Raw genomic sequence first — 27,393 nt, forward strand, 5'->3', positions numbered from 1 at the left:
AATAAAAAGTCAACCCCGGATGAATTTAGAAAGAACGTTGTATCGTAAATAACTACTGAAAGTGATGCATGTCATGACGTCCTACCAAGTTATGCTCACCCTCAACTCGAACAGTACATAAGATTTCCAGGACCAGCACAATCCCTTATCGTTGACCAAAAAGTCAATGTTAAATCTTTGCACAGAAAAATAATACCTGGCCGGCTAAAAAGCAACTGTTATTAACAAAGTCAAAACGATGATCATTGTCTCTCTTCATTCTTTCCGTTGCTCTGTTTCCAGTCCGCAGCAGAGGTGAGGTATGCGCTTCCTGTTCCTCCTCCATCTCGCAAACTCGAACTTCTCTTGAGTTTCCATGATTTGCTCGAATCCGAGTCTTCTCTTGTGTTTTCCATTATTTCCTTAGGATCGCAGCAGCTTCTTGGTGCATTCGGCGATGGCATCTCTCACTTGCACATGAAGAGAAGAAGGGAGGACTTGCGAAATAAAAGCGAGGATTTAGCACCATGGGATTGTTCTGTTCCAAGAACTCCTCGGCGGACGATCCTCCAAGTCGGAATTCGCCGATCCTCGACGAGCCATGTGCAGAGATGAAGAGCATTGAGAAAACTAGGGCAGAGGGAAGGACGACCGAGAAACACTCTTCTGAAGTTGCAAGAGGTAATGAATCCAAATCAAATGGAACAGGTTCGACTGCCTCAGGAAAGAAGGGGATGCCATTGCCGAAGGCAAGTCCTTTTTAGGCAATTCAACAATCTCCAAGTTGTTCTTACGCTTCATCAGATTTATCATTCTTCAACTCAGGTCTTAGATGTGAGACTTGAGAAGGCAGTTGATGTCTTGGACAACCTTGGCAGTGGCTGGACGAGTAGTTTAAACTCTCGTAATAGCTTTCAGATGGGATTGGCTGCAAAAGGCAAAACGATCTCCATTTTGGCTTTTGAGGTGGCCAATACAATCGCTAAGGGTTCTAATCTCATGCAATCACTGTCGAGGGAAAACATAGAGTACTTGAAAGATGTTGTGCTTGAATCAGAAGGTGTGCAGTGCTTGATCTCCAGAGATATCAAAGAGTTACTAGGAATAGTCGCAGCTGACAAAAGGTGAATGGCCAGCCCTGATACTCTTCGACTTATTTAAACAGTATCTATCTCTTCTAATGGAATGCACTGCCTTCTTGCTCCATTGATAGAGAAGAACTTAAAGCATTTGCTGAAGAAGTGGTTCGCTTTGGCAACCAATGTATAGATCCTCAATGGCACAACCTGGATCGCTATTTTTCCAAGTATAGCTTCATCAATCATTAAGCTATGTTGTTGAGAAGTGAATTCTTTTTACATAATAAGATCATTCTCTGTCAATTTTCCAGATTGTACTCGGACTCTATTTCTCAGAAGAAATTGAAAGAAGAGGCACCTGGTGCTATGCAACACTTGATGACACTAGTTCAGACCACAGCTGTGAGTATTCTGATGTTATTGTACATGAATGCATTTCTTACTGTAAACTTCTCTTGGCTTAATTGTTGAATAACAGGTTACAATTATTAACTGACTTAGATGATATTTTAAGGATTCCTAGGTCTTAAAGACTACAACAATATTGATAGATAGCATCATTTTGCAGTATTGATGGTCTCTGCACTTATTGCTTTATATAACTAGACTAGTATTCCATTTTGCTTGAAGGAGATTGCATATATTTTGCAGCTAATCGTCGTTGAAAGTTGGTTTTAAAAAAAGGGTTGGTTTAGTTTGATCCAATGAAGGAATTGGCTCAAACATGAATATAGTCCATAAAAAATTCAGTTTGATAGCACCAACTAAAGCACATTGAAGGTGATAAAAGTACATATGGATCATAATGCAAGACTGACCATTTTGAAAAGAAAAAAAAACTAGAAAATAGAAGACTGAAAGCACTCAAATTTGTGCTGATTCATGAACTGCTAATATGATTTATTAGTTTGGCAGGTCTGGATAAAATTATTGTTAACTGTTATTTGGCTACTTTTCTGACCTATTACATAACTCTTAGACCCCTTTTCTGAAATTTCTATTTCATAGGACCTGTACAATGAGATGTATGACTTGGGTAAATTTGAGCACTATTATCAGCAGAGACTCAAGGAGCAAATTGGACTTCCAGTTCATAGAGGTAGAATACTTTGAACATCAACTGCCGGAACATCTAGTCGAAATTTTCAGCCTGAAGCACTTGTGTTAGGCTTGTAGAACATAATTAAGCTTATTTTGTCTTCTGGAAAGTAGTTACACAAATTGCATATTTATGAAGCTGCCTTATTCCAGATATGACAGCTTGAGGTTCAGGATACAGAAATTCATAATTATAGTCATCAAAGAAATTCTGGTGCTTAGTCTTAGTACAGCATAAAAATGATTTTCTATATGAAATCAATATCCCCAGTCAAGTTGTCAGATCATATTGGCACAAGGATACCTAATTTGTACTAGTTAATAATCTATAAATCTTGCTGTTTCCCCTACTTTAGTATCATTCTTATGAAGTCCTAATATTTTAGAAGCTTACCTGTTCACTATATTACTGACTCTAAAGTCCTAAGTTCTAGATCAGTTAATTATTCAGTAATCTATAAGTGCGTGAGTTGTTTTCCTATTTGAAATTGGAAAAAGATACAAGTCCTGCAATAAATTGAATGAGAAGCTAGAGTAGTATTATGATAAACTGAAGCAATCTTTACCATACTAGAAGAAGAAAGCTTGAGATGTAAGGCTTGTTACTGCTAGAATCAAGCAGTTGATAATGACAAGTTAAGAGAAAAGAAAGCATTGATGCTTTATGTTGTTTAGATAACTCTTCAATGAGCTGTGATCTGAAAAGAATCAAATAATTGTAGGTTTAGAATGATTGTAAATATAATCTATGTTTGTATTTGTTTCATTCGCATACAGGGGATGAGCTGCAGGTCATAAAGCAAGAGTTGAAAACCCAAAAGAAGCATGTGAAAAGCTTAAAGAAAAAATCACTATGGTCTAAGAGTTTGGAAGAGGTAATTTTCAGTGTGAATGAACCATTGTTCTTATATCATTGATGGATAATAACCAAATTTCCTAACCAGTCGACAAGATTCTGCTATCAAGGGAAGTTCTTTGTATCATGTATAAGCATCGACTTAATCTAGCACTTTCTGATCGATCCTCTAATATTCTGTAAAATAGATTAGGAAACTTTCCAGTACATTTGGTGGTTACAACTGACAATCTTAGTTGCAGATTGTGGCAACACTTGTGGATATTGTTCACTTTTTACATTTGGAGATTTGTGAAACCTTCGAGCCTACTGGTATTTTCCTCAGTTACTTCGAGTTACTTAATCACTATAACTTTTTATTCTCACTCTCAGGTGGTAAATTTATTACACTCCACTCCACTGTAGATCAAGATATAAATGCTCGAAACTCCTGGAGCCATCAGAGACTGGGTTCAGTTGGCCTTGCACTTCACTATGCAAACATCATCTCCCTAATAGACATTCTTGTAAGTCTATTCTTCCCTTGAAGTAAATCTCAAGAAACTTTAGCAGAAGATATAAGCAGCCATCACTAGGATCTATAAAAGCTTCCTACCTCTCCCATCTACTGTCTTCCTTTTCAGGCTAAAGCCACGAGAAAATTAATTCAAGATTGCTAGATTTTAGTGAGAATGGGAAAAGAAAAAATTGTTTCCCTATAGAACTTTTAGTTAGGTTCCATATGATTGATAATCTACTATGTATATATCCACAATGCACTATCAATTTATATAAGATTCAAATGTACCATATTTACATTAGGTTTTACAATCAAGTTCCATGCCTAAAAGCACAAGGGATGCATTGTATCATGGACTGCCTCCCAGCATAAAATCCGCTTTACGTGCCAAATTGCAATCAATTGAGGCAAAAGAAGAGGTATGCTAATATATATTTTTTCAGTTGATAAAGCTTTCCTCAACAACTGTTCAAGCACTTTAACAGATCCATATTACTGATTACACTGACTTATGAACACTTATATGCAGCTAACAATTACTCAAACCAAAGCTGAAATAGAGAAAACTTTGATGTGGCTTGTTCAGATTGCAAATAACACGATCAGGTAACACTTTCTAGGAGTATCATAATATATCGTTACCATAGATTCATTTAATCTTGTGTGTTTTTGGCTTCCATTTGTGGCTCCAACACACTTCAGATTGTATCAAAGTTTTGGTCGGATAGGTGAGTGGGCAAACACAGGGTCAGTACCTGCTGCATTCTCATTACTGTTTTGTTTTTTTGTTTTAGTTTTCAGTTCTTTTGTGTGGATCGGCACAGAAATTAAAGAAGAATATTTGTGCATTTCTTTCAGGACTGGAACAAATAGAGCAACTGCTAGGCAATCCAATGTGTTTAAGATAGAAACACTCCACTATGCAGACAGGGCAAAGACTGAAACTTACATACTTGATTTAGTTGTATGGCTTCACCAGCTCATTATCCAGCGTCGGGTCGTCTATAGGAGCAGCAAAGCTCCCAATGCATCGCCTACTTCTCCAGCAAAGGGATCATCGTCTTTTCAGATTAAGGAAGTTCAAGAAACACTTCCAGATGACAACTTAAAGAGATCTTTATAAGTAAAAGCCAGGAACTCCAGACTTACTGGTCGACAACCAGCAGCAATCAGAGAAGCAAGAGCAGTGGTGCATCGCGGATCACAAAAGAGTTCTCTTGTATATGCTGAGGCACTCTTCGGTGGATGTGGATGTCAACAGGATTAGAAGTTTGGACATTGTTGATAGAGTGAATAAACTCACCAAATTGTGATTTCCAGAAGGATGACAAATTGCTTCTTTTTTTTTTTTTTCCTTTCTAGTTCACTGAGCTTCTATGTGTCTTCGGGGATTGTGATCAACTATTAATGATTCGTTTCCTTTGGTCGTGATCATGTACTATTGTAATTAATTAAGGGAATAACTTAAGGGAAGGGAGGTGCTCAGCCCAAATCCAGAGCTTGATGAACTCTAGTGCTAGTAGCCAAATCAAAGAAGACACTTAAATAACTCAAGGCAAGGAAGCCAGTAAACTGGAAAGAAGGTAACCTTAGTCCAAGAGACAAGGCTTGTTCCAATTAACAAGTGCACAACGTTGAAAGGTTATTCCTAGTTGTTGACATCTAATGTTATAATCAGAGTTGCAGACTCAAGGAGATAGAGTTGTTGACATCTCAGCTAAAGCTTTCGGGCACTAGAAAAAAGTCATTGTTTGCACATGTATACACACACTTGCTCACGCAAGTTATTGAACATGAATGAGAGACAAAAGCTAGACAAAAATAATTATTTTCATATATGTACATCATAACCATCTGTTAAAAAATCAAATGATCTTTGGAAAAATCAGCATGGACATGAAATATAGCTCCTAATAATTTTGTTAATTGCATAAAAGAATCCTGCATTTTTTTACCAGTCTAGCCTTATGTTCATCCAACACGTTTAATTGATCGAAACTAGTCGATTAAGATTTTATTATCCCTATTGATTGATGAAATTTCCGCCCTGCTGAAGCATAATCTCCATTATCCACTTTTCATGTTCTCAGTTTCTGAGACAGAGGAAACCACTTTGCTGTCTGCATGTTTGGTGAGTAATTCATTTGCAGCATGCGGCTTTATCGGTGCAGATTCTGATGCATCATTAGCATGGCCAACATCATTGCCAACATCATTCTCTATCGCTGAATCCATTTCAAATTCCAGAATTTTATAAAATTCGCTATCATCTGCCCAATCTTCTTGGCCCACTAAATTCTTTATCACTTCGGCAGAGCAACCTTGCACTTGCTGCCCTTCAGGTTTTGTATTATAGGAAGATGAAACTGGATTTGCCGAAGGTGGTGCAGTCGTAGCAACTGTCGGCATGCTCTTTGACATCATTGCTGCGGTGCTAGCAACAGCACATGATTTGATTAAGTTGCTTGAAGAAGGTACAGTACCGCGGCTAGGCATAATATGAACAGCATTTTTAGATTGTGCAGCTCTGAATAAAGAGGCAGCAGTGGAAGGTGTAGCAATGCGCCCCCCAGCAGCAAATGCAGCAGCTTGTATTGAAGAATTTGTAGCAAAATGTGTAGTAGATTTTGTTGAGGTTGTCCCACATTTATAGGAAAATCTTGAATCTATTGCTTGAGATGCTGCTGGAACAGGTGGTTTATGCTGATTAAATGGTTGGCTTGAGACTGCCAATGCTTCAGGCACTGAACCTGTGAGTGGTGAAGAACTTGCCCTGCCTATAATAAAGTTGAGAAGTTTAGTTTCCACTACTAAGGCTGCCCCTCTAATGCGTTTACTAGTGTACAAAGGGAATAAAGAAAGAACTTAGACTGCAAACCTGATAGTCTACCACCTTTGGGAGTATCAAGAGCTAAGGAAATTGCCTTTTGTGCTGCTATCCTCTCTTCAGATTGACCTGAGCTAGCTAACTTATTGCCCGTAACAGAAAGTATGTTAGCACGCTTCTTGATGATGGACCATCTCTGGAGTTACCAAAAATATACAATAGTATCATCAGCGTTTATAAATATCAGAAGAAACTTTTATATTTGTGAGTCAATTTTAGTGAAGAATGTGCTAATGAATTTGCATAAATTGATTGCTATTATTAAAACTGATGGATTTGCATTAATCTATCTGGACAAGAAGGTGGACAATAAAGAAAACACATCCAATCTTTCATGCTCTACAACATGTATTTGTTTTGCTGCTAAGCAAGATACAATATCTCAATTTGCATATCTTGAAGTAGATTAGGATGGGAACATGCCATTGAACAAGAGATACCAATCTTCTAGTGTTGCAAAATCTTATCGTCCATTAAGACCACAAAAAGTAAAAAGAGCCCATTGTAGTGGGGGAAAAAAGCATGTTCAGTACCTGAGATAACTGGGTTGGTGTGCGGTCAAGCTTCGAATTTTCTCTGAGAATGTTTACCCAATTACCTTCTCCAAATTTTTGTACTGCGGCTATTAATTCCTTATCCTCCTCTCTAGTCCATAGCTTCCTCTTCTTCTTAGGAGGATAGATTGAACCTACCAATTCATTTTCTGTCAATGGTACAGTAGATGCTCCTGTCTGCTGGGTCTGCTTCTTCTGGAGAGTGCTAGTAGCAACACCATGGCTAGTTCGAGGGGGTTGTTTATCTGGAGTGGTGTCTAGCATCTCCTTGTCAACTCCTTTTTCAGCCAAAGGAGCTTTTAGACCTGTCTTCTTCGTTGAGCTTAGTCCGCGTGATGAGCCACAAGAGGTCAAAAGCTGAACATATGGGGAATCCATTAGAATTAACAGGGAAAAAAAAACAAACTTCCATGGATTTGTCCAATTGCAATAAACTAGTTTAGGTATTGAACATGTGGGTTTGGCCTTGCTTTGGCATTTAAGCTAGTTTAGCTTAGCTATTTTCTTCAGATGTGTTCTGCGATGTATGGCAACAATTTTTTTCCCAATTGCAATAAGAGAGCATTTTCGACCATGACTAAAATTTGCACAATAACAAATAAGCATAATCAAAGTTCATCTTACCATTAGTAGACAATATAAAACAATATGTTGATAATAGATTCATCATATAATGCCAATATAATTCAACCTTCCCTAATACAAATCTTGGAAAATCACATGACTTCAATTGGAAATTGAGAGAAACCAAGAATAGCACTTTTTTAAACTTGCAGATGTTTCTAGTGTGTCCAATGCATTCAAATCATATGAACATGGAACTAAAAACACAATAAATTCTTGAAGAACATTGTTGCATATAGAAAGGCCCTAAGAGTATAAACTATTTAGAAGAAAATTGAAGGGACTTGGTTGTCAGAAGTATAGCATTTCTCTGAGTCAATAGCTAGTTGTGTGTCAAACCATTAAGCACACCCTACTATATCAGTGTCTGTGTGTGTATGTGTGTGTGTTTGTAAGTTTCATACCAGAGGAGACAGTTTACTTTGTTTCATGATGTTTGATGAAAATATTCTTATACAAATGATAGTTACTGGCACATAATATGATGAAACAAGTACCTGGACGCACTTTGTCGCCTCACATAAGGTATCTTCTATCATAGGAGGTACACTTACTACTTCTACCTCGAGATCGCTCTCATCATCCTGCAACATGAAGATGTACTATCAATCAAATTCTTAAACCAGAACCACGGGGTAGGAAATTGCTCTATTTATAATAAAGCTTTGTTTTTTTGGACTGAAACAAGAGAAAAGAAACTAAATGAAACAACATGCTCAATTTCTCTCATTTACTTGGAAGGAAATAAAGAAGAATTTTGTTCCACCAAGACTAAAGAAAGAGTGTGGAAATAAAATAAATAACTCAAAAAATAGATGATAAAGAACTCCATGGCATCATGAGAAATTATAGTATAGAGTAGCAAGAAATGAAATTTGAACGTACAAAATATGAGCACGGTGCAAGAAAGAGGAAAAACAATTCATGATGAAAAAAGGCGGGAAGGGAAAGGGGAGATAAAGAAACATTACAAAAAAAACCCATAAATAGCGATCGATTTAGCAACCGATTAAATTTTGGTCGTTAATTTAGCGACAGATTTTTAACTTCGGTCATTATTTAGCGACCGAATTTAATTCGGTCGCTAAATTAACTATCGAAATTTAATCGGTCACTAAATTAACGACCGAAATTGAATCGGTCACTATTTAACAATCAAAGTTAAAAATCGGTCGCTATTTAGTGATCGAAATGAAATGTCAGTTGTTAAAATAGCAACCAAAATTTAATTAGGTCGTTAATCTCAAGGTTGGACGACATGGGAAGAATTTAGCAATCGAATTTGGATTCAGTCGTTAATATTTAGTGACCGAATTGGTTTTCAATCGCTAAATTAGCGATCGAACCGGATTTCGATCGCTAAATTAGCGATCGAACCGGATTTCTGGACTGTAGCTCAGTATCTTAGTAGTAATAGAATCATAATATGAATCTATATTTTCATCATGCACAACAAGGTAACTTAATGATAAAAAATTAATTCGATTATTTTTATAAAATTTAAAAAGATGTAATGTTCTTCTGACCTTAAAATTGATGGCTATGAATTATAATAATGGTTCCTCTTTCACGACCATACAATTTCTAAATTTATTTCTCCAAACATGCAAAAGATTAACATATTAAAATTGAGGTTTACATCATGTAGGCCACAAGGTCCAAAGATGACAATAGATCCTAGAGTTGAAAAAGTTTAAAAGCCCAAATAGCAGATATTTTAGACAACAAGAAATACCAGATATTAAATCATTATATTACTACAAAAACCATATGTAAACACTCATGCTATTTTTAAAGCTGACATGACTTGATTAAAGATGATGATGATATTTTAGAGAACAATATACGAGAACTAAAATCATTATATAATCACAAAAAAAAACAGTATCTAGACACAAAGTAACCAACCAAAGGTTCAGCTCCTTCTTCTATATTATCCAGCAATGTGTGACGGTAGGCCAAATGCCTCCACAGCATTTGGTACTCCCGGGCATTCGTGATTCCGGTTGCAGTGTTCTTGACAAGTGCATTCCAGTCCATCTTAGCTTTAGCAACCTGATCAACCTCCTGGAGTAGAGTAAGAATGGTTGACGGGCTGTATCTGCGAGAGTTTGGGAAACGAACGCTATGATAAACAAGTCCATTTTTTTCTCTAAATAATCGTCACAAAATTCACATACAAATTCTCAAGAAATGACCCAGGTTTTGGATACCCTAAAATTGAAAACAAATGCATTGAGATTCTTGCATATTGCAGTAAAGCGTATCGAGAAAAGTGCACTACGTTACTACTAGAATATTATAGAGTCAGATAAAAAGATAGTTTCTGATTGCAACAACTCAGCAAAAATCTCTCAGCGAATAAACCCTAAACCCTAAACTAAACCCCAAACCCGATTTCGAAATTCAGCAAAAGGACAAAAGAATCTGCTTCCGATAAAAGATGCAGCAAGTCGAGAAAGAAAGAAAGAAACAAACAAACAAAGCACTTGCCAGCGAGAGGGGAATAAGAAAGAACCTTTGCGAGACAATAAAGGCATCTTCCTCGCTGATGGTGATCTTCTTCATCGATGGAAAGGTTACAGGCGCGAGTAGTTGGAAAATGGAGGGACGCGGCGGGGCTAGTGCGGGCTCCGGCGGTGGGGCACCGTATTCCGTAGAGGATTGAACGGAGAAAGAACAGTTCGCACACTGATCCCGGAATTCGGCCCAATCGCCTTCCTCTTCCTCTTCCTTTTTTTCGGGATCAAAGCAAGAATTCAATCTTACTGCGTCGAACTATTTATAAGGAAGGCCATCGGACCAAATAAGCAATTCTTTAATTCCAAAAATAAATTGTATTTTTCAGAGAAGAACTGAATCAACGAACCTCTGGTAACTTGATTTTGACTTGTACAATTACATTTTAAATAAATAAAATTATTCTTTTGTTAAGAATCTCATTATATTTGTGCTTCTTGTAGATTAAGATAAAATTCTAATAACATCTATATTTTAGGAATAAATCATGATGAAAGATGTAAAATAATTTTAATTTCTTAAGTGAATAAAAAATTAATGTCTAATAAAGAATTGATCTAGTATAATAGATTTAAAATTTTGGCTCGCACATGAACTGAGTTTATAGATGGAATTATATAAACGTTAACTCGAATATGCAATATAAATTCACGTGGAATCATCAAAGAGTAAAAAAAGTTTATTAAAAAATCAATTCTAATTTAATTTTTGAGGTTTATTTATAAATTAAGATGAATTAATTAATCAATATATTAATTAATTAATTAGTAAAAAATTTGATTAATCAAATATTAATATACGACAGTATTAATTAATTAATTAAGTAATTAATCAATTAATAATAATAAACAGTGAATAATTAATTAAATTAATAAATATATAAGTTGTATTGATTAAAAGACACACTCATACTTTTTTTTTTTACTTTTGGGAAGAAATCCTTTTCCCTCCAAAAGTAACCTTTTATTCCTTAAAAAAAAATCTTCCACTCAAATCACTCAATTATCAAATTGTGAAATCTCATCTTTCACTCAAATCCTCGATTTTAATACTTCTATCCATAGGGATAAGTTTATCCGAAGTATTGTATCGATATTCAAAGAGATAACTCGACAACTAACGAGATTAATTAAGTCGGTAATGATGATATCAAGAAGGGTATGTCTATTACCCGAAAAGGTGCCTCGATATCTGAAAGGGCGTGTTGAGTATAAACGGGATAAGGTCCACGTCGTCATATCGGGCTCTACTGGTTCGAGCCAATAACTCATTGTCGAGATGATTAACTGAACCCAAGTGTTGAATCAACATTGCCAATCCATCCATCTAAAATTCAACAATTTTAATACGATATTTCGTGATTATGGCAATCATGGGTCCCACTTGTATTGGAGAGAAATCAGAGAAATTTTTTATAACTGTCAGATAACAATAAAAGACACTGTATTATTTAAGGTTTATAATTGTCTTTAAGCGATGACAATAAAAGACACTGGTTAATGAAAGGCTAAGCTCAAGCACACTTGACTGAATCTAACTCAATGAGACTAAATGGAGATCAATGAGTTAGAAGGATTGCATCATATGTGTTGCAATTAACCAACAAATTGAATTGAGTTTTCTTGAAGAGTAAATGCAATCTGGTCGGTACTCCACTCAGATGATCATCACCTTGGCTCCATGAGATTGAAAAATTAAGAGATGTATATTTCTTGAGTCAAATATCTCTCAAATAAATACAATCCTAGTCAACACTCCAATCAAAGAATCGTAGCCATGACTCAACGAGATTAGAAGACCAAAGGATGTATACTTCTTGAGTCGAGTGTCTCTCGAAGAGTATAAATATAATCTTGGTCGGCACTCCAATCAGACGACCATACCTTTAGCTTGGTGAAATTGGAAAAATAAGGGATGCTTATTTTTTAGATTGAGCACTTTTCCAGAATAAGTATAATCTTGATCATTATTCTGATTAAACAACCACAATTTTGACTCAGTAAAATTAGGAGATCAACAGATGTATGCTCTCTAGATCAAGTGATAGATGCAATCTTGGTTAAACAATTTGATCAGACAATAACTTTGGTTCAACATAATCAAGAGGCCAAATCAAGACATATACGTAGTTCTAAATGAGATTGTGGCCTTATGTTGTGCGAAGAGAACTTTACCAAAGGTGCTACAAGCTTTTGTTTATCCTCACAAAGGATATCCCTTTATTGATTATTGAAGGAGTTATGGAGACATGCTTTTTTAAGCAAGATTGTGACCCTTGAAGTGTTTTAAAAAATACGCTAAAATATGGTTTAAAAATCAATTAAGCAAAATCATCTATGGTATCGAGGAAGACAATATATATAGGATATTTCTCAAGGAATATTTCTTAAAGAAGAGCAATATTCATTAATCGACTATTACCGCTTATCTCAATACAAATATTAATAAGATGATAAAGGGATATATTGATAAATTTTGAATTTATCATGAAAATTATAAAGGGAGTTGTCCTCTCAGCAAACTTCCAATGGAGTAGTCATTGAAATATCATGAACCTTCCAATGGAATCAATAAATGTGGAATATTTTAGTAAGATATAAATATTCAAATTGAGGGCTCAAAAAATTAATTATATAAAATCATATATATAATATATATATATATATATTATGGTATTTAAAAGTTATGAGAAAAATACTATTGTAAAATAGTAATTCTTATACCATTAAAGTGTTAAATCTCTAATGATAATATTTTCATTCAATATTGAAAATTACATGGATCCGTAAGTTTAAAAAAAAACCTACCGAGATCAACTATATTGCAACAATATATATCCCTAAATACACTGAAAATCCCAATGCTCAACCAAAAGCACTGTAATCAAGCACGTTTTATCTCAGGTGTAAAAGCATACACTAAAAATCTTTGAAAACACTTGTAATCAATATATTCGATAGGTTGAGTATTCGGTTAAAATCAAATTGAATTGAATCGAATTAACTAAAACTGAACCGAATCAAATTTTTTTAAACTAATCGAACCGATCAATTTTCAAATAAAATCGAACAAACCGAACTGATAAAATATCAATCAATTATATTTCAATCGAATTAATCAAAATAATTAAAATTTTTAAATATTATAAAAAATTTACCGATTAATTAAAATATATAAGTTTACTTACTTAGAAATTTATAAATTATTTTTTATTTCAATTAATTAGGTTTATTCGGTTTAATCGAATAAGAAATTTTAAAATCGAAATCCAACTTAATTAACCATTTTTTTTAAAAAAAAATAATCAAAATTTCAAAATAACCGAATCAAATTTTTAAATTCTATCGGTTTAGTCAGTTTAATCAAATTTTTACTCACCTCAAATTTAGTCATCTCATTCAAAAAGATTGATTTAGTTGAATGTGTGAGTTAGGCACACATTGACAATATCGTTTGAAGTCTAGAAAACAGCAACAAAATAAATTACACAACTATGCTGAAACTGCAAAGACAAGTAGAGATCATTTAGAGACCGAGGAGTCGCCCACCACTTCATTACCATCACCGACATTACCTATGACCGCGCCAGCATCAAGCAGTGGCTTTTAGTCGACCGGATTCCCATCTGCCACGTCACCAAGCGGTCGCTTCTGCCATGCCAGGTGTTGCTCAGGACCCCAACCACACCCTCCGCTACCTCATCCAATCCTGGCTCTAGCTCTGATCTCTCCACCTTCTCGCCGCTCTAGGATGCGAGAACAATGGATCCATCCACCGGCGGTTGGTCCACTCCGGGATTCATCAAAGCCTAATCAAAATAAAAACACAATAAATTCTTGAAGAACATTATATTGTTGCATATAGAAGGGTCCTAAACTATTTAGAAGAAAATTGAAGGGACTTGTTGGGTAGCAGAACTAAATCTTTTGTTCCGAAGGTTGTCAGAGGTATAGCATTTCTCTGAGTCTATAATTAGTTGTACGTGTCAAACCATCAACACTACAAAAATAATATCGATTAGTGATCGAATTTTCGGTTGCTAATCGGTCGCTAAATCCGATTAATGATCGATTAGCGACCGATTCAAAAAATCACAAAAAAATTCATCGTAATTGGATTTAGCGACTGAATTCAATCGCTAATTAGCGACCGAATTCGAATTCGATCGCTAATTAGCGATCGAATTCTATTTCGGTCGCTAATTTTAGCGACTGAATTTACATTCGATCACTAAAATTAGCGACTGAAATAAGATTCGGTCGCTTATAAGCACACCCTCCTGTATAAGTGTCTGTGTCTGTGTTTGCAAGTTTCATACCAGTATTTGAATGTTTCATGATGTTCGATGCAAACAAGTACCTGGACGCACTCTCTCGCCTGAATTAAGGCTTCTTCACTTACAGGAGGTTCCATTTCTAGTTCTACTAGGGGTGAGTAAAAATTCGATTAAAATCGACCGAACTGACCAAATTTAAAAATTCAGTTCAGTAATTTCAAATTTTCAATTATTTTTTATTAAAAAATTAGTTAATTCGGTTCGATTTGATTTTAAATTTGCTTATTTGGTTAAACCAAATTACTCAAAATAAAAAATAATTTATAAATTCTTAAGTAAGTAAACTTATAAATCCCTAACTAATTGGTAAATTTTTCATAATATTTAAAAAATTTAGTTCATTCAGTTAATTCGGTTGAAAACCGAATTAATAGATATTTTATCGGTTCAATTTGTTTGATTTTTATTTAAAAATTCGATCAGTTCAATTTAATTTAATTAAGCTCAGTTTAGTTCGATTTTAATCGAATACCCAATCCTAAATTCTACCTCGAAATCACTCTCATCATCCAGCAACATGAAGCGAGTACTATCAATCTGATTGGACTGTAGTTCAGTGTCTTAGCAGTAAAAGAATTGTCTATAGTTTAATCATGCACAACAAGGTAACTTAATGATCAAAAAATAATTCAATTATTTTTATAAAATTATAAACACAAGAACAGAATATAGACGCAAAGTAACCAACCAAAGGTTCAGCTTCTTCTTCTATATTATCCAGCAATGTGTGATGGTAGGCCAAATGTCGGCATTTGGTATTCTCTAGCATTTGTGATTCCAGTTGCAGTGTTCTTGATAAGCTTATGTCAGTCTTAGGAGTCAGCAAGAATTTGATTAAATCGTATAAACCGATCAAATTTTAAAATTCAATTTAATTATTTCAAAATTTTGATTTTTTTTTAAAAATCGATTAATTCAGTTCGATTTCAATTTTAAAATTTTTTATTCGATTAAATCAAATAAACTGAATTAATTAAAATAAAAAAATAATTTATCAATTCTTAAATAAATAAATTTATAAATCCCTCAATCTCTTATAATATTTAAAAAATTTTAATTATTTTGATTAATTTGATCAAAAATTGAATTAATCAATATTTTATAGATTCGATTTATTTAATTTTTATTTAAAAATTAGATCGGTATTGATTTAGTTGAATTTGTGAGTTACACATGGACAGTATCATTTGAAAGTTACGAAAACAAAAGAAATTACACTAACCAATGTTAAATGGTAACATAACTGTTCCTGTTGAGATCTGCTTCCGGATCGAATGGCTAACTCTCTCTACAGTACCTCGCTGGGGTTGGTCAGAGCGACGAAGAGGATTCAGAAGAAGGACCCCTGCAAGAGAGAAGCTCGTGAGATGGAGGGCCAGGGGGTGGTTTCCTGGCGCGACCACTCCGATGCTTAAGTTAGCGGTTGGTGGAGAAGTGTATTGGAAACGGGAGATGGAAAAAAGGGTTTCAGGGTTTGTTTCTCGCGTACCTTCTCCAGCAAGATGCTAACCTTTTAAAGGAGGAGAAAACGTTGTGTCACATCCTTGATGGGATGGGGGTTCCCTCACCGTTATGAACGTGTCCTGAGGTGTGTCAAGAGGCATATCTAGAGGGATGGTGTAACAGGCGAGCGTGTCCCATCGCTGAATTGCATTAAAGAAGGAGTCACATCAGGCACATGTCCTCCTCCCCCTTATGAGAGACGGGTAGGAGGATACGGAGAACATTCATAACGGATGAAGGACGGAGTGACCCTTGGGAAATGGAGAGATTTGATATGTCTTTTCTGATAGGACCTGTCGAGCGAGGTAAGGGTGCCAAAGCGGAGTTCTACTCCGAGCCGAAGTGGAGTTCGGCTCGGCAGGAAGCCTCATCCTCGTAACAAAAGGGATTTTGATCCTGAGACCGGACTGAAGTGGAATTCGTCTCCTGGCCGAGATGAAGTTTGGTTCGGCCAGTGTCCCGGTATCCTGGTCGCGGCGGAGTTCGGATCGCCGTGAGACCATGGATCCGAGCCGAAGTAGGACTTGTCTCGGCTCTGAGACGGTTTACGGGGGGAGACTGGAGGACCCGCCATTTGTCCACAGGGACTGACCAAGTAAGTTACCAGAGGCGTGGACCGGGGCTTGCTTGCCTCACCTCCTTGAATATGGTTACCCTCCTTGCTTCTTCTGATTTGATTAACCTAACCTGACTCCTTACGCCCCTATCACGCCCATAACAATAACCATGCTGAAATTGCATAGACAAGTAGGGATCATTTAGAGACCAGGAAAACTTCGAACTTCTTTAACTGATTTGGAGTGTTAGGTTTTGAAGTATTACCAGATACAGTTTTGGCAAATTCCTTCTACTGTTATCCAGTTGAATCCAGCAACGGGAAGACAAGATGGTGGATAGCATGTGGTAGGAGAATGGGCCTCCCTGCGCGAGTTTTGACCTCAGCAGCATAGAGGGCGAGCATTACAGCCCCAAACCTGGAGAGGGAGGGAGATTTGGCTGCGCCGATGGCAGCGGAGAAGGAGATGACGCGGGACGAGAGAAAAGGGCGATAGATAGAGGTCGGGGTCAGAGGATTGGAAATCACCATATCCAGAGGATGCGCGGAGAGAGGCGAGGGCACGAGGAAATGGAGTGGGCATCGGCTGGGGATTCAACACTACAAAAATAAACGTGATTAGCGACCGAATTTTCGATCGCTAATCGGTCGCTAAACTCCATTAATGACCGATTAGTAATCGATAAAAAAAATCATAAAAAATTCATCGTAATTCAATTTAGTGATCAAAATCTGATTCGGTCGCTATTTTAGCGACCGAACTCGAGTTCGATCCCAAAATATTAACGACTGAATCGAAATTCAGTCGTTAAATTCTTCCCTTGTCGTATAATTCTAAAATTACCGATCCAATTAAATTTCGGTCGCTATGTTAACGATCGATATTTGATTTCTGTCGCTAAATAACGATCAAATTTTAACTTCGATCGTAAATTTACGATCGATTACGTCGCTAAAATAGCGACCGATTCAATTTCGATCGCTAATTTAGCGACCGAATTATGTCGCTATTTAGTGATCGAATTTAAAAATCGATCGCTAAATTAGCGATCGAAATTGAATCGGTCGCTAAATCCGTCACTATTTGTGGGTTTTTTTGTAGTGCAATAAGAGAGAGAGCTGGGCGGTCAGAGTCAGTTAGCTAGACAGGCGAGGCTCGGCAAGGAGAGGAGGGATGCAAGGCCGAGGATCCGAGAGCGAGCCATATGAGTGAGCCACGCTCGCCCTTGAGTCGCCGACGATGAGATTGTCGTCAGGATCGGATCCGACGACGAAGATGGATGCGGCATTGGAGGAGATTGTCATCAAAATCGGAGAGGGAGGGAGATTTGGCTGCGCCGATGGCAACGGAGCAGGAGATGACGCGGGACGAGAGAAAAGGGCGATAGGCAGAGGTCGGGGTCAGAGGATTGGAAATCACCAGATCCGGAGGACGCGTGGAGAGAGGCGAGGGCACGAGGAAATGGAGCGGGCATCGGTTGGGGATTCAACACTACAAAAATAAACATGATTAGCGACCGAATTTTCGGTCGCTAAACTCCATTAACGACCGATTAGTGATCGACAAAAAAAATCATTAAAAAATTCATCGTAATTCAATTTAGCGATCGAAATTCGATTCGGTCGCTATTTTAGCGATCGAACTCGAGTTCGGTCGTAAAATATTAACGACCGAATCGAAATTCAGTCGCTAAATTCTTCCCTTGTCATATAATTCTAAAATTATCGAACCAATTAAATTTCGGTCGCTATATTAACGATCGATATTTGATTTCTGTCGCTAAATAGCGATTGAATTTTAACTTCGATCGTAAATTTACGACCGATTCCGTCGCTAAAATAGCAACCGATTCAATTTCGATCACTAATTTAGCGACCAAATTATATCGCTATTTAGTGATCGAATTTAAAAATCAATCGCTAAATTAGCGACCGAAATTGAATCGGTCGCTAAATCGGTCACTATTTGTGGTTTTTTTTTTGTAGTGAAGATCTACTTGATATGGATTATGCATGAATGAAACCTTTGATAAATATCTTTCAAAAAAAATAATATTCAACTAATATTATCAACAAATTTCAAGTGTAAAAGAAAACACTAAAAGTCTTTGAAAGCAATTATAGGTAATATCCCTTTCGCATCTAGGTTAGATTTATATTGAGGTTTCATCCCCAATTTATCTCATTCAAAAGATTGATTCAGTTGAATCTATGAGTTACGCACAGAACGCACATTGACAGTATCATTTGAAGTCAAGAATGCTGAAACAGCAAAGACAAATAGAGATCGTTTAGAGACCGAGAAGTCCCCTGCAGGCAATTACTCAGTGATGCGCCCACATAATTGCCAAATATTTTAGAGACCGAGAAGTCCCCTGCCACTTCATCATCGTCACCGGCATTACCTACGACCGCACCAGCATTGAGCGGTGGCTTTTAGTTGCCCGGATTCCCATCTGCCCTGTCAAGCCGTCGCTTCCTGCCGACCAGGCGATGCTCAAGACCCCTAACCACACCCTCCGCTGCCTCATCCAATCCTGGCTTCAGCTCCGATCTCTCCACCTTCTCGCCGCTCTGGGATGCGAGAGCAATGGATCCATCCGCCGGCGGTTGGTCCACTCCGGCATTCATCAAAGACTAATTAAAATAAAAACACAATAAATTCTTGAAGAACATTGTTGCATATAGAAAGGTCCTAAACTATTTAGAAGAAAATTGAAGGGACTTATTGGGCAACAGAACTAAATCTTTTGTTCCGAAGGTTGTCAAACCTCTGAGTTTGTAGCTAGTTGTATGTGTCAAACCATTAAGCACACCCTACTGTATCAGTGTCTGTCTGTGTTTGCGAGTTTCATATTAGAGAAGACAGTTTATTTGAATGTTTCATGATGTTCGATGAAAACAAGTACCTGGACGCACTCTCTCGCCTGAATTAAGGCTTCTTCACTCACAGGAGGTTCAATTTCTAGTTCTACCTCAAGATCACTCTCATCATCCTGCAACATGAAGCGAGTATTATCAATCTGATTAGACTGTAGCTCAGTGTCTTAGCAGTAAAAGAATCGTATATAGTTTAATCATTCACGACAAGGTAACTTAATGATAAAAAAGTAATTCAAACAGTTTTATAAAATTGTAAACACAAGAACAGAATATAGACGCAAAGTGACCAACCAAAGGTTCAGCTCCTTCTTCTATATTATCCAGCAATGTGTGATGGTAGGCCAAATGCCTCCACAGCATTTGGTACTCTCGGGCATTCGTGATTCCGGTTGCAGTATTCTTGACAAGCTTATGCCAGTCTTTCTTAGCACCAGGATCCTGAGAAATCTCTTTGAGTAGAGTAAGAATCGTTGATGGGCTGTACCTGTGAGAGTTTGAAAAATTCACGTTCACGATAAATAAGTTCATTTTTTTCTCTAAATAATTGTCACAAAATTCACATACAAATTCTCAAGAAATCATTTTACCCTCAAATTGAAAACAAACACATTGAGATTCTTACAGTAAAGCGTATCGAAAAAAAATGCACTAGTTACTACGGGAATATTATAGCTTTAGATACAAAGATAATTTCTGATAGCAACAAGCCTACAACTCAACAAAAATCTCAACCAATAATCCATAAACCCTAAACTAAACCGCAAACCCGAATTTGAAATTCAGCAAAAGGACAAAAGAATTTGCTTCCGATTAAAGACGTGGCATGTCGAGAAAGCAAGAAAGAAAGAAACAAAGCACCAGCCAGCGACCCAAAGGGATTGAGAGGGGAATAAGAAAGAACCTTTGCGAGACATTATAGACATCTTGCTCGCTGACGCTGACCTTCTTCATCGCCGGAAAGGTTACTACAGAGTAACTACTTACGAAGAGCTGAGTAGTTGGAAAAATGGCGGGGCTAGTTGGAAAAATGGTGGAGAATTGAACGGAGAAAGGAGGAGCGCGCGAGAAGGCAAGAGCAGGCCAGGGGAATTGGAGTGGCGCTGCGTCGGGACCCGGCTCTCGCTTTAAGTAAACAAGTGGAAGGGAGGAGCCGACGCCACTGCAACCGCCTTCCGTCTCGCGGGAGGAGAAAGAATTGTTCGCCCACTTCCTCTTTCTCTTCCTCTTTTTCGGGATCAAAGCAAGAATTCAATCTTATCTGCGTCGAACTATTTATCAGGAAGGCCATCGTTAATTCCAAAAATAAATTATATTTTTCAGAGAAGAACTGAATCAACGAACCTCTGGTAACTTGGTTTTGATTGAAATAATCGAAGAGAAGAAGAACTTGGATTTCAGAGAAGTTCAATTAGAAAACTGCTACATCATTGTTTGATTGTACAATTAAATTTTAAATAAATAAAATTATTCTTTTGTTAAGAATCTCATTGTGTTTGTGCATCTTGTAGATTAAGATAAAATTCTAATAACATCTATATTTTAGGAATAGATCATGATGAAAGATGTAAAATAATCTTAATTTCTCAAGTGAATAAAAAATTAATGTCTAATGAAAGATTGATCTAGTATCATTGGATTGAAATTTTGGCTCGTATATATATGAATTGAGTTCATAGATGGAATTATATAAATGTTAACTCAAATATACATAAATATGAATTAATGTGGAACCATCAAAGAGTAGAAAAAGTTTATTAAGAAATCAATTTCCTTCATGGTCATCTTAAGAAAATTGTATTTATAGAACATATATGTTCTTCATCTCATAATTTTCATCTCATGCTTATCAACTCAAGAAATCCAGTTTTAAACCTTCATACATGGTTTCATTGATTATCTAACTGGTTACAAACAGTTTAAAAAGGTTCAATTATACGAAATGAATTCTTAACATCAAGTTGGTAAAATGTATATATATATATCAACAAAAAATCTTTAAACCTCTTTTGTTGAAAAGAATACTTTGTTTATACTTTTTTTCCTTGTATGGGATGCCTGAAATTCATTACTTGTATCCAATCGATTCTCAATTACTATTTTATAATTACCACAATGCATCCAATCGATTCTCAATTTAGATAAAGCGTATAGGATAAATATACGAATAATGAAAATGAATATTATAATTAAAAAAAATAAAATAGGATGTCTTTTTAAAAAAAATAAAGTACCTTTTTAATATATATTTTCCCCCTTTTTCAAAATTCATCGCCGCATTAACCGGTTTCCCTGTACACATGAAGCACTTCCCGTCTATGAGTGAGAAACAGGGTGATCTCATTTCACACTCCTGCATGCATTAATTTATAGCAGCGGGAGACCGGCTTAACTTGCTCCGTCGGTCATTTATTAAAAAAAGACTCTTCTGCCGACGCAAGGAGAATCCAACTAAGATTGCCAGTTCCGCGGAAAGAGGATAAGGCAGACTTTGACCAGTCAAAGTCAAGGCTGGAGAAACACGTCACGTCCTTTGAAATCATAAAACGGCGCCGATCCGTTCGTTTAACACATGCGCCACCGCTGGGAAGGAAGGTTTCTTAAGGATCTAAGTTTCTGACAGATTTTGTCAAAGTTGAATGTTAATGAACAATGGAATTAAGGATGTTCCGTGGTGAATGGGAATGCGTGGAAGCTCGCTGTTTGTGAACATGCATTAATGGCCACCGGCAGGGGAGAAGGTTAAGTAATCACGTAGATTTCTTAGTTGACTTTTTTTGGTAACAAAAGTCAAAGGAATTAACACTATCTTTACGGTTCCACAACGCACGTATAAATCGATCTCCTCCCCCGCTTCTGCATGCACACGCAGCGGCAGTTATTTCACCGGCCGGGTTCTATGGACTCCGGCGAGGTCCCCCAGCACTTCATCTGCCCCATATCGCTTCAGATCATGAAGGACCCCGTCACCACCATCACCGGCATTACCTACGACCGCGCCAGCATCGAGCGGTGGCTTTTAGTCGACTGGAATCTCATCTGCCCCGTCACTAAGCAGCCGCTTTCCGACGACCGGACGTTGCTCACTCCCAACCACACCCTCCGCCGGCTCATCCAATCCTGGTGCGACGCCGCCGACGATAGGTGCCTCGAGATCCAGGACCTCGTCCGCGGTCTCTTCGTTCCCCGGCTCCAGCTCCGATCGCTCCACCTTCTCACCGCGCTCGGGTGCGAGAATAATGAATCCATCCGCCGGCGGTTGGTCCAGTCCGGCGTCCCGCAAATACTAATCAAATTAATCGCTTCGTTCGGAGTCGGCCTCGATCGAGTCGAGGTCGATCTCTCTCTGAACCTTCTTTTTCAGTCGCTCCGAGTGCCTCAGGATGACTTGAAGCCGATCGTCGACGGCGATGACTGCCTTTCCATCGTGGACTTGATCACGCAAGTCTTGGCTGGAGAAGACAGAGAGATGAAATCGACGGCGACTCTGGTTGCGAAGGCCTTGATGGAGGCGGCAAGTGCGCGACTTCTGGAGCAACTAAATACAGAGTTTTTCCGATCCATGCTGGGAGTAATTCGAGATCGGATCTCGCCGCAGGTGACCAAGGCGGCGCTGCAGGTCCTGCTCCGAGCTTGCGCGCGGGGGAGGAACCGGCTGAAGATAGTGGAAGCCGGCGGGGTGAGGGAGGTGGTGGAACTGGAACTGTCTTCGCCGGACAAGCGGACGACAGAGATAAACCTCGGAGTTCTGAGAATGCTCTGCTCGTGCGCGGAGGGGAGGGCTGAGCTGGTGGGGCACGCGGCGGGGATCGGGGTGGTGGCGAAGAGGATTCTGCGGGTGTCGGCGGCGGCGGACGAGGAGGCAGTGAGGGTGCTGGCGGCGGTGTGCTGGAGCTCGGCGACGAGAGAGGTGTTGGAGGAGATGGTGAGCGTGGGGGCGGTGGAGAAGCTCTGCTTGGTGCTGCAGGCCGAGTGCAGCAGCGCAGTGAAGGAGAAGGCGAGGTGGCTGCTGAGGTTGCATTCAGCAGTTTGGAAGGATTCCCCTTGTCGTCCATGTCTACGTGATCAAACCACCCTAATTCGTTAATTCATTCTGTTTTTGAGAAGAACAACAAATTGTATGATCAATTGATTCTATCTATATTCTTATTTCTCATAACAATCTCTTTCGCATTAGAAAGACACCGCGTGTTAAACTCCCTTTGTTGAAATCATTGCGTACACACTATTGTTTTCATCACTGAGTTCCCAAACATGCACCAACACTCCAAGTTTTACGATGAATACAGATTTGCTATGCATCCTCTCATGGCAGACGCTATGACAGGGGGATTGTGGCAGCTCTCAGATCAAGTCCATTAGATCCATCAAACTTTGCTCACTCAGCTGTTGGTCTGTTGAAGAAACTTGAGACTGAGACGCATGAACATGCTGAACAAGATTAGTACTTTGGAGAGGCAACTCTCCGCGGTGAGCAGAATAGTTTGGTGCGAGCTGCTGACTTGTGAATCTAAAACGATTTCCATTTGCTTTTGGAACTTCTCCGATCTGTTGCTTCAGCCGCTGGATTTCTTCTCGTAATGCTTCGTTGAGAGCTGTACAGACCAAAAATGTTTTTTTTTTCTGATAAGTGAATCTTTGAACTTCTTTGAAATTAGTTTCTTTAAAGGATTTGGAGCTGGAAACAAACTAAAGAGTAGTATGATCCAGAGAAGACAATAAACAGATCACAAGAAGCACTTAGTAATCATATTGTCGTGGATAAATAATTGGAGCCGTATGACAAAAAGATACAGAACGTAAGAGGAATTATCTAAGAACATAGCCCAGTAAATGAGACTATAAGTGAACTTTTAAAAGGAAAAAACACTTACCCTCTCGAAGTTTAGAATGTTGCTCCATAGCCTGCAATCTCAGCTTGAGTTCTCTGTTCTCAGCAGTCAAACCAGTACTGTCTCTCTGGATCATTAACAGGATGAACTTCTATCATTCATTCCAGACACGAAGGATATATATATATATATAAACATGGATTATTGCTCTTTCAAAGAACACAGAAGAACATATGTTTCTGTTCTTGTGGTCAAACTCAAAGATTGTGGATCCAAGCTGCCAATGTTGTTGTCCGTGAAAAGAGTAAGGGCCAAAAGGGGTGGTTGCTCTCCAGAAGGAGGAAGAAAAGTGGGTGCCTCTTGCTCAATTTGTATAGAGGCAATCGAGGAGAGATCGTTGATGGTAGACTGCAAGTGATGTAATTGTGGTTATGGTGATGACGACATGGTGGCTGAAGGTGGACGAGATAACAAACGAGGGATGAATGCAAAAGTGTCAGTAAAGAGAGAAAGAAGTACCAAACTGAACTAGATTTTGGCTTTGATATCATTTGATGTTAACAAATAACCCTCACATAGAGAACATCAAGTGGAAAACACATGGAGTTGGAACTTCTTTGATAAATCCCCAATCCTAATACAAACTAGAAAATAGATGATCTAAAACAAAGAAACATGTTAGGCCAAAATTGAGAATACAATTATCCCTTAGTTATTTACCAAAAGAAGAAGAAATTGACAACAGTAAATTACTAAACAATCAGAAAATTTACAAAACAACAAAAGTCATTGTTTAAAATTAAATTAAAGATGCATTAATCTTGAAAAGTTCTCCAATTGTTGTTCCTGTAATTAAAGATGTGTCAATCTTGAATTATTCTCCAATTTTATTATAATTTTTGCAGTATCCATTTCTTTCTTTGCATTAAATATTTCATGGTACTATAACCACAATGATATTTTCATGGTATCCATTTAATATGTATTAGGATATCTAACGTGATTACTAGTTGTATACCAGTTTGAGGCTTGTCATGTTTCTTCATGTTAGTAAACACATGGATACTGATATGACCATGAAGACACAAATTGCTTCCCTAGCCAAATTAGTTGTGCTTCATTACACAATATAACAATCCTCAGATAGTAAAACTTTCTTTCGATATTCTATAATCTAGAGGAAGATTACCTACTTTATATAGTGAATATCTAGGTAACTTTAGTTGATTCAGCTTCGTGATTAAGTGTTGAAGAGGACTTTCTGAGGAAATTTTGATGCCCTCTTAAAAAGTTCTAGTCTATCTTTTACCTTAACCACTTGGGAAAAAATACATTAGTGTGACAGCCATCCCAGCTTCCAAAATTATCTCCCAAACCATACTAAATCCACAGTGTAATGAAAGATTCCAAGTTGCAAATCTTTTGAAGGCACAAAGAAAACCTAACATCAACTGACAATGAATTCCTTCCTCAAACAAAAAAAAATCACCATATGAATTTATGAAATGAATAGTTATCTCCTACCTGCAAAAGTGTAAGCTGTGCAGAAAGAGAGGTTGCCTCCGTCTGAAGTGTTTGAATCTTCTGCTCAAGTTCACTTGTATAGCGAACCTTCCTCTCCTTTGAACGAGCAGCAGATTGTCTATTAGCGAGAATCCTGTATTACAAATGGGCCAGAAACATATCAAAATTCAAGAGATTTTCAATAGACAAGCATTCCTTTTTTGTCTAGCAACGCATAGGAGCGAAAAAAAAGTCTTCAATGCTCATGACTAAAGGATTTGAACCAAAACGAAGTTTAAGTGTTAGTGTTTCATGTCAGCACTAGAGAGGAAACAATTACATTCCCTACCAGTTTCTGATCCTTCAACGTATACACATGAGTTCTATGTTTATTAAACTAAGACCAGAATCTCTTGCACCACGCTTGGAGAACAAAAGAACAAATTCATTCAGAGAATCTCTGGAAATCAAGCGTAAATTCGGAAGTCACAAATGACCCAACGAACTGATAAGATTAAAAAAGAAGAAGAAGAAGATTTTCACTCTTTAGAATTCAACCAAAGAGAGTTTTTCATAGAATTCAATTAGTGTCAACAGAGAAGATAAGAATTCCTAAACTGTAAGTTTTCATTGTCGTCTTCGTCTTCTTCAATTTAACTTTGCCGTGAAAGAGAGCGTGAAAAAAATCTGAGTTTGAGGCGAGAGGACAAAAACTGGCCTTTTTGCTCTCTTGGGATCAATCCGAGCTAGTTCGGAGAGCTTATCTGAAAGCACGGCCTTCTTCGCGAAATCCGAGAATGGCGGCGCTGACTCCCCCTCGAACGGAGAAGTCGCGCCATCCATGGACCCGCTCCGGCGGTGGTGCCCCCTCTGCGCCAATCCTGCAGCAGCACCGCTGCCACCAGACGGTGGTTCCTGAAATGACATCCCCTCAAAGAAGGCGGTGTCGAACGATTGACTCCTGAAGTGTACCCCGGGAACAGGTCTCAGGCACGCCTCTGTCGCAACCGGCGGGTCCGGCCTGGCGGCCAAGGGAGCCCCGCTGTCCCCGGACACTGTGTCGTCCGAGAACGAGGAGAAGTCGATGTCAGGGATCTCGAAGTCCGGATCGGAATCGAGTAGAAGATCGCCGGGGAGGCGGACGAAGGTCTCCGAGTGGGAGCGGCGGTGGCCGACGCCACCGCCGCTTCCGCGAGGATGGTTGGGGAGAGGTATCTCCCCGAAGCGGGAGTTAGTCAGCGGCTGGAGGCCGGGCGGTTCCATCGCCGGCGGATTCAGCAGGATAGGTTTAGCGGTGGCGGCGCAACCTGTGGCGATGTAGTCTACTTCGAACAGGGCGACGACAAATGTGAAAACGGCATCAGGTGAAAAGCATGCACCAAACGTACCCAATTTCCTACCCGAGAGAACGCGGTGAAGTTACATGGAGGTTCGTTTTGCGTGGCCTGCTTCTTGTCAGGAAAGGTATAGTTGATGGTGAGCGGACGGTGATCGATCAGACTTCGTTTTCGGATCAGGAATTCTATGGATTCCATCCAAGAGTTATGTAGAAGTAGCTCCAAGTAAATGCAGTCCAACCGTCGATCTTGCCGGATCCACAGATATGAACTCTGATAAACGAACTGTGCAGTGTTGGAGAGGATCCGCCAAGCATGTCTGACAAAGTTTCATGTCACTGCTCTGTATT

The 27,393-nt window shown here is 38.3% G+C and overlaps 5 protein-coding genes across 5 annotated transcripts; 2 read left to right on the plus strand and 3 right to left on the minus strand.

Annotated features, from left to right (window-relative positions):
- Positions 1-506: 506 nt before the first annotated feature.
- LOC141813615 (protein PSK SIMULATOR 1-like) lies at positions 507-4,634 on the plus strand. Its single transcript, XM_074701569.1, has 12 exons — positions 507-728; positions 805-1,103; positions 1,193-1,285; positions 1,370-1,460; positions 2,067-2,157; positions 2,934-3,031; positions 3,255-3,324; positions 3,418-3,518; positions 3,814-3,930; positions 4,041-4,117; positions 4,214-4,258; positions 4,370-4,634. Exons 1-12 carry the CDS (start codon positions 507-509, stop codon positions 4,632-4,634), a joined length of 1,569 nt encoding a protein of 522 aa, XP_074557670.1.
- Positions 4,635-5,578: 944 nt separating this feature from the next.
- On the minus strand, positions 5,579-10,144 carry LOC141814066 (uncharacterized). Its single transcript, XM_074702068.1, has 6 exons — positions 10,095-10,144; positions 9,485-9,677; positions 8,058-8,160; positions 6,932-7,284; positions 6,390-6,534; positions 5,579-6,333 (listed from the first exon to the last, which is right to left on the minus strand). Exons 1-6 carry the CDS (start codon positions 10,142-10,144, stop codon positions 5,579-5,581), a joined length of 1,599 nt encoding a protein of 532 aa, XP_074558169.1.
- An 8,783-nt stretch (positions 10,145-18,927) lies between these two features.
- On the minus strand, positions 18,928-20,325 carry LOC141812929 (uncharacterized). The gene is made up of 4 exons (XM_074700879.1): positions 20,276-20,325; positions 19,666-19,858; positions 19,395-19,487; positions 18,928-19,128 (listed from the first exon to the last, which is right to left on the minus strand). Exons 1-4 carry the CDS (start codon positions 20,323-20,325, stop codon positions 18,928-18,930), a joined length of 537 nt encoding a protein of 178 aa, XP_074556980.1.
- Positions 20,326-22,231: 1,906 nt separating this feature from the next.
- On the plus strand, positions 22,232-23,459 carry LOC141813256 (E3 ubiquitin-protein ligase PUB23-like). The gene has a single exon (XM_074701191.1). The coding sequence runs from the start codon at positions 22,232-22,234 to the stop codon at positions 23,456-23,458; it is 1,227 nt and encodes a 408-aa protein (XP_074557292.1). The 3' UTR covers position 23,459.
- Positions 23,460-23,634: 175 nt separating this feature from the next.
- LOC141813257 (transcription factor VIP1-like) lies at positions 23,635-27,071 on the minus strand. Its single transcript, XM_074701192.1, has 4 exons — positions 26,425-27,071; positions 25,728-25,860; positions 24,246-24,330; positions 23,635-23,966 (listed from the first exon to the last, which is right to left on the minus strand). Exons 1-4 carry the CDS (start codon positions 26,967-26,969, stop codon positions 23,716-23,718), a joined length of 1,014 nt encoding a protein of 337 aa, XP_074557293.1. The 5' UTR covers positions 26,970-27,071; the 3' UTR covers positions 23,635-23,715.
- Between the last annotated feature and the right edge of the window lie 322 nt (positions 27,072-27,393).

This window comes from Curcuma longa, chromosome 20 (genome assembly GCF_044706935.1).
Source record: "Curcuma longa cultivar G26 ecotype Majalengka, Jawa Barat chromosome 20, ITB_CL_G26_1.1, whole genome shotgun sequence".
NCBI classification, from domain to species: domain Eukaryota; kingdom Viridiplantae; phylum Streptophyta; class Magnoliopsida; order Zingiberales; family Zingiberaceae; genus Curcuma; species Curcuma longa.

What these genes read in the sequence shown, in the direction of transcription:
- LOC141814066 (XM_074702068.1), bottom strand. Translation starts at nt 10,144, where the DNA reads ATGAAGAAGATCACCATCAGCGAGGAAGATGCCTTTATTGTCTCGCAA. An exon ending in CACCAACCCAGTTATCTCAG is followed by an intron (nt 6,535 to 6,931) that starts GTACTGAACATG and finishes TGGTAACTCCAG; the next exon opens with AGATGGTCCATCATCAAGAA. An exon ending in CAAAGGTGGTAGACTATCAG is followed by an intron (nt 6,334 to 6,389) that starts GTTTGCAGTCTA and finishes AACGCATTAGAG; the next exon opens with GGGCAGCCTTAGTAGTGGAA.
- LOC141813257 (XM_074701192.1), bottom strand. Translation starts at nt 26,969, where the DNA reads ATGGAACCGCCCGGCCTCCAGCCGCTGACTAACTCCCGCTTCGGGGAG. An exon ending in CACAGCTTACACTTTTGCAG is followed by an intron (nt 24,331 to 25,727) that starts GTAGGAGATAAC and finishes TTAATGATCCAG; the next exon opens with AGAGACAGTACTGGTTTGAC. An exon ending in ACATTCTAAACTTCGAGAGG is followed by an intron (nt 23,967 to 24,245) that starts GTAAGTGTTTTT and finishes TGGTCTGTACAG; the next exon opens with CTCTCAACGAAGCATTACGA.
- LOC141813256 (XM_074701191.1), top strand. Translation starts at nt 22,232, where the DNA reads ATGCACACGCAGCGGCAGTTATTTCACCGGCCGGGTTCTATGGACTCC.
- LOC141812929 (XM_074700879.1), bottom strand. Translation starts at nt 20,325, where the DNA reads ATGAAGAAGGTCAGCGTCAGCGAGCAAGATGTCTATAATGTCTCGCAA. An exon ending in GTCTATAATGTCTCGCAAAG is followed by an intron (nt 19,859 to 20,275) that starts GTTCTTTCTTAT and finishes AAACTCTCACAG; the next exon opens with GTACAGCCCATCAACGATTC. An exon ending in AAGAAGGAGCTGAACCTTTG is followed by an intron (nt 19,488 to 19,665) that starts GTTGGTCACTTT and finishes TTCATGTTGCAG; the next exon opens with GATGATGAGAGTGATCTTGA.
- LOC141813615 (XM_074701569.1), top strand. Translation starts at nt 507, where the DNA reads ATGGGATTGTTCTGTTCCAAGAACTCCTCGGCGGACGATCCTCCAAGT. An exon ending in GGTCTAAGAGTTTGGAAGAG is followed by an intron (nt 3,032 to 3,254) that starts GTAATTTTCAGT and finishes TCTTAGTTGCAG; the next exon opens with ATTGTGGCAACACTTGTGGA. An exon ending in ATTGCAAATAACACGATCAG is followed by an intron (nt 4,118 to 4,213) that starts GTAACACTTTCT and finishes AACACACTTCAG; the next exon opens with ATTGTATCAAAGTTTTGGTC.